Source organism: Leptinotarsa decemlineata, unplaced genomic scaffold (assembly GCF_025532065.1).
Source record: "Leptinotarsa decemlineata unplaced genomic scaffold, Ldec_3_MD MMD2_tig00000251_RagTag_RagTag, whole genome shotgun sequence".
Lineage (NCBI taxonomy): Eukaryota > Metazoa > Arthropoda > Insecta > Coleoptera > Chrysomelidae > Leptinotarsa > Leptinotarsa decemlineata.
This window is the reverse complement of record NW_027412547.1, coordinates 411,685-422,496: the sequence shown is the minus strand read 5'-3', so window position 1 is coordinate 422,496 and position 10,812 is coordinate 411,685. Positions and strand designations below refer to the sequence as shown.

Here is a 10,812-nt window from a genome sequence, read left to right as displayed (position 1 = left end):
TCAACAGGCGACCTTCTTATGATGCACTGTTTGAAACCTTTGGTGTAGTAATGAATATTACTGGAGTTTTTTCCCAACACCAAATCGTAATTTTTAACACCTCGACACGTGTTTCGATCACCAAATGATCATCTTCAAAGAGGAATATTAAAAAAGAGTAAAATTTTTAATCGTCCTCTTTGAAGATGATCACTTGGTGATCGAAACACGTGTCGAGGTGTTAAAAATAACGATTTGGTGTTGGTCCAATAATATTCAGGTGACTTTCTTTTGCTTTACCATAGCATCGACCTTTGCTAGCCAAACGTCGATGCTATGGCTTGTTAGATCATTTGTGTGTACTCTTCAGCTTCCTGGAAGAACGACGGCAAGTGGCCGTCGATGGCCACTTGCAGGGAACGAATACTTCCAACATCAACGCTGGTATTCCCCAGGGATCCATATTGTCTCCAATCATTTTTTATTGTATATCAACAACTTATTGAAAAAAAAACAAATAAGAAACTACATCTCAAGTTTGGTTTCGAAGGAAACAACCTATTACAAGCAACATGAGATTTGACCGAAATTCCTTTGTCAACTGTACGTAAAATAGTCAAAAACCTTATGAACGCGATGTGATACGGGATTACCAAAACCTTCAGATGTTTATCTAATAAATTCAATGAAAAAAAAAATTTACGACTGTTACAAAAGCAATGAGATTCCTACAATTGAAATCATAAGGAAGAAATTGAATACTTCCGGCCATAACGTGAGCTGCTGTGGCAAAACTCTTCAGAATTGGATAAAGAAAGAAGGATTTAGATTTAAAATAATAAACAAACGTCAAGCAATTATGGAAAGCAGAAGAATAGTGGAATTGCGTAACAAATACTCAGAACAAATAACTAAATATAGACAAGAATAACGACAAATTTTCTATTTGGACGAAACTTGGTATGACATCACGACACAGTTAAGAGAGGGGGGACTAATGGTTCGAGAATGTGTACTCCTTACATGCCTGCAAACGAAGGATCGCGACTAATTATTGTGCATTGCGGAGGAAGTAAAGGATGGGTTCCGAATAATTTAAAATTATGTGGAAAAAAACCTGAGGACTGCAATGTTGAGTATCTTTAGAATATGCGGAAGCTAATATTTTCTAGAAATGGTTTGAAAACACATCGATCCCAAATTTGGATGGGAACGGTGTAATAGTTCTTGACAACGCTTCCTCATTCGCAACAGTACCGAATAATAATTCAATGAAAGATGAAATACAGTGTTTTGATGGATATCATTTTGTATTTTGAAGATTACTATACCAAAAACTAACTCATTCCCATATTGATTTCAATTTAAGAGCCACCGGTATACAGCTGTTTCAGCCTATTGGGCATCGTCAGTACCGGGCAGGCGGTCCAGACATCTAGACCAGACACTAGACCAGACAACTAGACTAGTCTAGTTGAAAAAACCAGAAGATGGCAAATATACTTTGCCGAAACAATGTGAAAATAATCCTTATGGGGATAAAATACACAGAACATGGAACGAAACCCGCGAAAACTGCTCATCATATATATATATATATATATATATATATATATATATATATATATATATATATATATATATATATATATATATGTATATATATATATATATATATATATATATATATATTCAGTTAAATTACGAAAGGTGAACTGTTGGTGTTTGGTTGCACTATATCGTTTAGTCGAACTATACACGTGAGAAGACGAGCAGATGAAACCCATTTTTTTCTGATCAAAGTTACGTGAAGTTGGGTCTAATGACACCAACTCAACCCAATCCTATTCGGTGGACCATCCTGTAGAGAAAATGAACACCACGAACTCACCGTACGGAACTCTTTCATTTTTCATTGGCGAGCGTTGTTATTATTCAAACAGGCGCAGGTAAATAACTTATTATGAAATTGTTTAGCTATCACAGTTGAATACTGAATACCAACTCCACCAGTCATTTACTTCAAAGTCTGTGTACTTTCGTGTGTGGGTGAAAGTTTAGTAGTTCTCGTGTTTTTCAGAACACCGACATCGAGCAGATAGTTGCAGGAGATTTTATTTTGTTGCAGGACTCGCAGGAGTATGGTGGATTCTTTCGATAATGCAGGTAGGTTTGAGAAACGCATTCGTTTTTTGTCGGATTTATCAGATGATTGAATTAAGTTCTTGGAATTTATTTGAATCAGTTAGTCTTTTTTAATGAGAAATTCATTCTGATACACATACATTTCTAAAATAAATGATGTATGAAGCCGGTAATGACATACAGTGTCATACATTAAGTTCGCGACATATGAAAGTTTCGGTAATATTGGATACTCTATTACCTTCTAATCAATTTTAGGAAAATTATTTTTACGCCTAATGATTTGTTTCAATTTTCCCCAAATCAACCCCCCGATGGGATTGAAAACACAAAAATAGGGGGGAAGTCTCAATATGGTGTATCCATATTTTTTAGCAATACTCTCAAGGGCATACACTTTTTTGAATGTTTTTGTCTGTAAAACTTCACGTAGTTGGTTTCTGGTATAGAAATCTTCAAAATACAAATTGTTATCCATTAAAAAACTTTGTATTTCATTTTTCCTACAGTCGATGAGCTGTCGCGAATGATAGGAAGCGTTGTCAAGAACTACTACACTATTCGTATCCAAATTTGGGATCGATGTAATTTCAACCCATTCTTCGAAAATATTACTTTCATGTTCTTATGATAGTCAACATTGCAGTCCTCAAGTTTTTTCCACATAATTTCAAAGAATTCGGAACCCATGCTTTACTTCCCTCGCAATGTATAGTAATTAGTCGCGATTCTTTATTTGCAGGCATGTTGTGGGTACACATTCTCGAACCATCAGTCCATCCTTTCATAACTGTGTTGTGAGTGTCATACCAAGTTTCGTCCAAATAGAAAATTTTCTGTTGTTCTTGTCTATATTTAGTTATTTGTTCTAAGTATGTGTTACGCGATTCCACTATTCTTTTGCTTTCCATAACTGCTTGACGTTTGTTCGTTATTTTAAATCTGAATCCTTGTTTCTTTATCCAATTCTGAAGAGTTTTATTATAGCAGCTCACGTTATGGCCGAAGCAATTCAATTTCTTCCTTATGATTTCAGTCGTAGGAATCTCATTGCTTTTGTAACAATCGTATATTGTTTTTTTCAGTGATTTTATTAGATAAACATCTGAAGGTTTTTGTAAACCTGTATCACATCATTCATAAGGTTTGTTTTTGACTATTTTACGAACAGTTGAGAAAGGAATTTCGGTCAAATCTCTAAACCAAACTTGAGATGTAGATTCTTTTAAACATTGAAATGTACTCTCTGTTTTTCAATATTCAAATAGATCTCAATCTTATTCAAGTACTTTTTCATATTGTTCACCATTGGAATCACCACACAGGAAAAAGTCTGCGTTGTTATCACACTCGTTATTACTATCAAATCGCGAACAGTTCCAACTGAACACGACGGGGATAACCATCCTCGCCGATTTCAGCCAATCATAAAACTCGGTTAGTAAAAATCATCCAATATGAACCGCCCAGTTTACAGTCCACGTGGTTTAGCTTGATGCCGGTTCATTTCTATGTATTGCTTTTTTTGGCTTTTGAGAGTGCCGGCACTTCAAATGTGCACAATATCGTTTACTTCGTTTGCTTGATGTCATATGGTTATGACATCTGAACCAAAATCCAATCGACCCAGGAGAGCTAATACTTAATAGCACGCCACTGACTTTTGTTAAAAAAACATTGTGGTTGTCATTAGACACAATGTTGGAATATTATTCGCATATATATTTTCTCCATTTTATCAGTAATTTAGAATTGTTGAATAATATAATTCTTGCGATAACTGTTTACTGTTGAAGACAGTGACATGGCGTTTCCACATATACATTATGTTATATCTCTGTCGTTTGTATGTTGGATTGTTTATCAACTTTGAGAAAATGTGATTTTTTTTGTCTAGTTGTCCCTTATTCCCATTTCTTATGTGAAGATATCTATGTCGAGACTTTTTTTAAAATTTTTAGATCAATTTTCTTTATGAGATATATTGTGCTTTTTGGAAGGCATGTAATAGCATCACATCCATCAGGCTAGAAAATTGTCACAGAAACTGTTCAAATTAACGACTTCTTTCAACAAAGTACTAAAGTAGTTCGTCATGTAGAATGTATTTTCTGTATTGGCAAATTAACCTACAGGTACTGTAGATTAATTTGCCTGTATTTGGGTTACATCCTTTGCGTTGGATTTTCTCTAGGTTTACTGTTTCTAGGACTGTGTATTGTTTTGTTGTGCTTTGATTTGTATCTGTTCCTCGATAACTGAATTATGACTTCTAAAGGACCCCGCAGTTTCCTTATGAAAACTGGATTTTAGCCAAATTGTTTGTAATTTTGGGAAATTATAGTTCTTAACTAGTAGATCAAAAGTGTTCCTATACCCAAAGTCCAAATGTTGATAGTTTAAGAGATACAGCTCTTCGAAGTTGAAGTTTCATCATGCCCATGGGCTGTATGGTATGTACATATACATATATCTATTATACAGGGCTTTTCATGATGAGCGTTAATTAGCCGTTTCTGGCAAACTATTCAACGGATTAACCTGAAAATTCCACAGTATGCATAAGTCAATATAACCTACACGCCTAAAATATTTCAGATGAAGCGGCGTTGTCGCTTCTACTATAAAGTAGCGGCTTCTTTGATTTTTGAAAGGGAACACCTCATATATAATATCATATTATGATTCATTATCACTTTGTTTACAAATTCATATACTATTTCCCTATACCTATCTTTTACCGTTTAGAAGATATAAATTAATGTCGAATTTTTTTTTACCAAACATGAACTTTTATAAATGCTGATAATCTTGAACTCTCTCGCACTAAAACGATCAAATTTGAAATGGAGTGGAGTGATACTATGAGGATCTTCACTCCGAGTCATATTTTCATTTGCCTCAAACAGGGTCTTCAAAAAATGCAGATACTTTGATCTCATGAAAAAATGAGTGGAACTCAATTTTTTCAAATGGAACACCCAGTATATTTCAACATTTTTGAGCTCTACATCCAATTTTAGATTAACTTTGTTCAGATGATACTATTTCTATTTTGAACCGTTTTCGAGATAAACTGTTTCAAACGGAAATTGACATGGTTTCGTTGTTCATCACTCATTTTCGTAAAACAGATTTCATTTGATGTTTCTCAATTAGTCACAGATAAAACAATGAAAAGATAATTATTAAAATACTCCTCAACCATCGAATGAAAATTCTCTTCAAACAATAGTTTTATTAACGCTGAAACACGAACTGAAAATGATAAACCCATAAATTAATGAGTTAATTTAATCGTCAGTGTATTTCAGAATATGTTCAAACACATCTCCACCTCTACTTAAACAAACATGTAATCTCTTCAAAAGATTGTCATGTGTAGCGCTTCTGATCAAGTCTGGAGTCAAACTATTGAAAGCAGTTGTAACTCTCGATTTCATATCTTCCATTGATGTTATTGGAATAGAGTAAACCATATTTTTAATGAAACCCCACACGAAATAATCTAATGGATTGCCATCTGGTGTTCTAGGAGGCCAACGAATGGATGGATGTTCATACGGTTTCCTTTATTGACTTGTTTTATGAGTTTTATGTTCTCTGGTTTTATGTTCTTCACAAACATACTCCGCGGTGTCGGATTAATGATTGATATTCCGGAGATACCATGCCCGGTACTGATAATGGAACAAACACCCTAAAACCGGTCTATCGGTTGTTCGGATCGACCAAACGAAATTAATTTCTGCTTTTCATAGTGGGAAATAGCTTGCGACGAATCTTCCAAGTCGAAGACGTTGAACAAGTGTCTTCAATTTGGTTGCATAATAAAATATCATCCAAAAGTATATCTAACGTTTCAATGGAAAATTCATTGTTTTCTGCGACTTTGTTATGTGGCTGTGTTGGCTGTGTGTACTCCTTCTTGTAATTGCTCTAACTCTTCTTCTGTTTCCAGCTGTTCCACAGATTTCATAGGTAAATTTGATGATTTCCAACCCAATTTCATTCTTGTTCCGAATAAAGCTTTATACCCTCATGGAAAGCTCTATTTCTCATCAGTTGAACATATTTTAAACCTTCTGACCACTTGGTCACATTATTAGCACTTGCGATTTCGTATTTTGTAGGCTCACATTTACCAAAACGACATGGTCATTGTGAATTCAATGTACATTTCCCTTATATATTCTTTCCCAGTAAAGAACCGCTACCCATGCTGTTGTCGCTTTTCACTGATCTACCAGTGCACGTAATTATGATTATGTTGTTCTGCAACCAACCTTACTTTACGATAACTTGTATACCGAGTGTTATTTTTAGCCAGTAACAGAATCTACAGTCTTTCCCGGAGATACGAAAGAACTGGACAAGTCTGCCAGCAACAGAAAGACAAAATTTTACGTTCCCACCCGGTATACCGGTTGACTCCATCCGCATTCGATGGACCACCCCGTAGAGAAAATGAACACCGCGAACCAAGCTTACGGAACTCGTTAATTTTTTTATCGGCGAGCGTTCGTACCCAAACAGCGTAGGTAAATACATAAATGATTATGAGAATGTTTAGCATTCGCAGTCCCGCACTGGGTCAGTCATTTTCCCAACACTCTGTGCAAGAGAGTGAGTGAGTGGAAGTGCGGTTGTTCTCGCTTTTTTCAGGACAAGCCTCTGACGTTACACCCTCGCAGGAGTATGGTGGATTCCTTCAGTGATGAAGGTAGGTTTCGTTGGATATTTGGAATATTTTTTCAAGATAATTCACCGAAAACAGAGCTCTCATTCATCGTTTCAAAATACATAAAACAAGTAAGGACCAAGGCGGGGGCTGTGAGGTTGCAGGCCTCTCTTTGGATCTTGAAAAATTCAGTCAAGTCAACCAAACAATTTTTTGGAAATTGTTATTCATATTCACTTGAGTTGCTTCGGCAATTCAGTTTTCCCACCATTATTTTCTATGTAGCCTTTTAATTTTTGAGATCTACCTGTACTGAAATCTTTGTAAAACATTTCCTGTTTCATTGTTTCTTGTTATGTCCGGTTCAGAGACATTTATCTTTTTGGGGAAAACCGATGCCTGGGTTTTTGTGTCACTGTTTTTGTGTCACCCCGATTCGAAATCACTTCTAGATCCTCATTAAGATATGCAACCTCCTGCTGTCGGTGAAGATGTGCCTCTTTAGCCGATGTCTAGGAATCCAAATGGAATGACGAGACAAGTGTGCTGTCGTCGGCAAAGCAATATATTGGATTCTTGGTTGTTTCCAATAAGTCATTGCTAGACAATAAAAAGAGGGTTGGAGACAATATGGATCCCTGGGAAACACCAGCGTTGATGGTAAAAGGAAGCTGAAGATCCATACACGAAAATGGTCCGATAAGCCATAGCATAGAAGGTTGACCAGCAAAGCCTCATGCCACACACGGTCAGAGACATTGGAAATATCAAGCATAACATTTCGTGACTTTCCATGTTTCTCTATTTATTTTATTTATTACACTAACAGGAATACAAACAGAATAAATCCAAAAAATATCCTCATTTTACATATGAAAGATAGTGAGTAAACAAAATATAAATGCTAAGTACTTTACACTAGATAGTAATGAATATTAACATAAAATTAAATAAACAGTATATGAAGCACCGATAACTAATTATAACCAAAAATAAATTTCACATACTTTTTAAATCTAAGGAACGATAACCTCAGTTTTTCAATATCATTGCAATGAGTATTGAAGGATCTGACAATTCTGCATAAAGGAGAGTTTTTTCCTGAATTGGTTTTTCTAAATGGGGTTGCAGCAAAGATATCATGGTTTCGCAAGTCTCTGCAAGGTGTATTCAATGAAATTTTTGTTATCAACGAAGGACAATCGACACGTTTATTGAATAATTTGTACAGCATTAATATATCTGACATTTTTCTTCTATCTGTAAGAGACAACAAAGAATACTTTTTGAAAACTGGACGGAAATTTCCATTGATTATAGAAATGTCAGTTTTACGCGCCAATTGTTTGACGAATTTATTTTGAACTCTTTCAATTCTATGTTGGTAAATCGAATATTGTGGACTCCAAACGACAGATGCAAAGTTCAAACGACTATATACATAAGAGTTATATAGATTAAGAAGAGTGTTTGCATTTCTGACATGTCTTGTATTTCTTATAACGAAACCCAATGAACGATTACACATATTAACGGTCTTCTCAATGTGGGACTTAAAAATCATTTTGGAATCCATTATCACTCCCAAATCACGTACTTCATTAACTGTTTTGATTGTGTGATTTCCTATTTGATATTGAAAATCAACGGGATTTCTCTTTCTGGTGAAAGTTATTTTGTGACATTTATCGAGATTCAAATACAGGCTACTATTGCCACAGATTTCTGCAAATGCTTCACAGTGCTGGATTTCTTTGATGGTTCGATAAATCTTGAGGTCATCGGCATATAACAAAAATTTGGAATGTTGAAATACTTCAACAATATTCTTCTTATAAATTATAAAATGTAATGGCCCCAAATGACTCCCCTGTGGTACACCTCATGTAACCACAAAAGGTTCTGACTGGTAACCGTTAACAACCATAGCTTGCTTGCGTTCTGTCTAACACATAATCTGTAAACTCGATTAAATTAGTATCAATGGATCTACAGGGGAAAAACCATGTTTTTGTACTATTATTTTATTTTGTGCATGATCTAAAATAATTCTATGCATAATCTTTTCAAACAGTTTTCCGGAAATGCATAGTTTGCTGATAGGTCCTTAATTCTTAATGTTACGCTTATCACCACCTTTGAGGAGTGGCATGACGATAGAAGATTTCCACTTACTAGGAAATTTTCCTGTCCTGAAAAAGGAGTGGTATCAAGTTCTCTTTATATTTTTTTTTAAATGCGTGTCATCCGAACCAGGACACTTCCGTATGTTTATATCATTAATTGCTTCAGAAATTTGCTGTTCAGAAATGCTAACAGAGTAGTCAAGATTATCATTGCAATGGATGATCATTTGCAAGCGGGTCGTGAATATATACACTCTTAAAATACTTAGAAAATAATTCACATATGCCTTCTTCGGTGTTTGCTGACAGATCGTCTAAAGTATTCCAAAAACACTTTATTGTGAGATTTTCACTAAATTGTTTTACAAAAACGCAACACGTGTTTCGCCATACAATGGCTTCATCTGGCGTGTCTTTCAACCACAGTTGAAAGCCAGATCCCTGGCTACAGCTATCCCTGGCTGCAATATTAAAGATAGTTCTAATTATTCTTTTTTGAACAATAAAAACACGTTTCGCCTCCACAGAAGAACCCCACATTAATACATCACAGTACATCACTGATACCATTTGCTGGGATTAGAATTGAACTTTTGACTTTTTTAAAACATTCACGTATGTTTATTGTGAGTGAATTAACGATCTAGTACGAAATACGAGTTTGCAACGCAAACACATTCATGTATTTGGAATCTTTTTTTTACCGTTTGTATATTTTCCCTGGTGAAAGGCAATGGTCTTCATTCCCTCCCTGTATACGACCCTGTTTTCCGCGGCAATTAACATTTTTGCGGCCCTATATATTTTGTACTCTCGGTTGTTAATTTTTTCGTACTATTTTACTGCATATTAGGTTTTTATTTGAATGAATATTCAAAAGCGTAGGGCAGTGTTTTACAATTACGACACTGCCCTTGGGCTTCGTATAGGTCGGATATTATGGTAAATCCTGCTCAATTATATTGTTTAACGTTCCTCTTCCTGATTGAGCCTCGCAAGAATGATGTATGCTCAGCGAAAATTCCCCGACATTTGTCTGATTACCTAATTTACAGACAGTGTGGAAATATGTAAATTTTTGCTGGTAATTAACAGAGGATTACAATTATTGTAGGCGATTTTCGTGGGAAATTATAATTGAATTTTCACTTTAGAATATGATTTCATTTTGCAAGGGTCAGAATATCGTTGAAAGGTGAAAATAATCTATAAGGTAGAAGAGGAAAGTAGCCTTGATAGTAGGTAAATAGAAAGTAGGAGTGGTGTAGGAGAGAAAGAAATAGAAGAAGGAAAATATAATAAAGTTCTTATAGAAGCAAAAAAAGTGCAAAGGAGGGAAGCTAAGAAGCTCAGCAGGAAGAGATAGAAAAACAAATAATAGAATGCAAATGAAAAAAGGTGGGAAAGTAGATGGAATAGTGAAGTGAACAAAGAAGTAGTAGAATGAAGGAAGTAGCAAAGTGATAAGGGGTGAAAGAAGTGAAATAACACACATTAAGAAAAGTAAAGAAGAAAAGAGAACAGTAGAGAAAGAGAGATTGACAAAAATCAAAGTGGGTCGATAGGAAAGGAGTGAGATAGATGATAATATAGTAAAATGATGAGGAGTACAGTAGAGAAGTGAAAAATAGAAAACAAAAGGAAAAGAAGAAACAGAAGATTTGAAATAGAATATAATACAATAAAAAAAAGGGATTAAATTATATTGAGAAGCGTCAGCCCTTCTAGAAAAGATACATAAGTAATGTAGTAAGTCAATGTGGAAGAGTGCAAAAGCCAGAAAAGGTTGCAGAAGAAACTCGCAGTGAAGTAGAGAAACGCCGACAAATTGAGGAAGAAGTGAAATAGAATACAGCTCAATTAGGTGGAAGAAAGAAGAAC

General features: G+C 35.1%; 1 protein-coding gene across 2 annotated transcripts in view; it reads left to right on the top strand.

Moving 5' to 3' along the window:
- Positions 1 to 1,950: 1,950 nt before the first annotated feature.
- LOC111513298 (polyamine-transporting ATPase 13A3) overlaps positions 1,951 to 10,812 on the top strand; it is a 28,111-nt gene continuing 19,249 nt past the window's right edge. The window contains exon 1 of one of the 2 annotated variants that reach the window (XM_023169496.2): positions 1,951 to 2,145. In XM_023169496.2, coding sequence (XP_023025264.2) covers positions 2,121 to 2,145 — 25 coding nt within the window. In that variant the 5' untranslated portion in view covers positions 1,951 to 2,120. Of the gene's footprint in view, positions 2,146 to 6,690; positions 6,848 to 10,812 lie in introns of those variants that run through there. The other variant, XM_023169497.2, reaches the window with a different exon arrangement.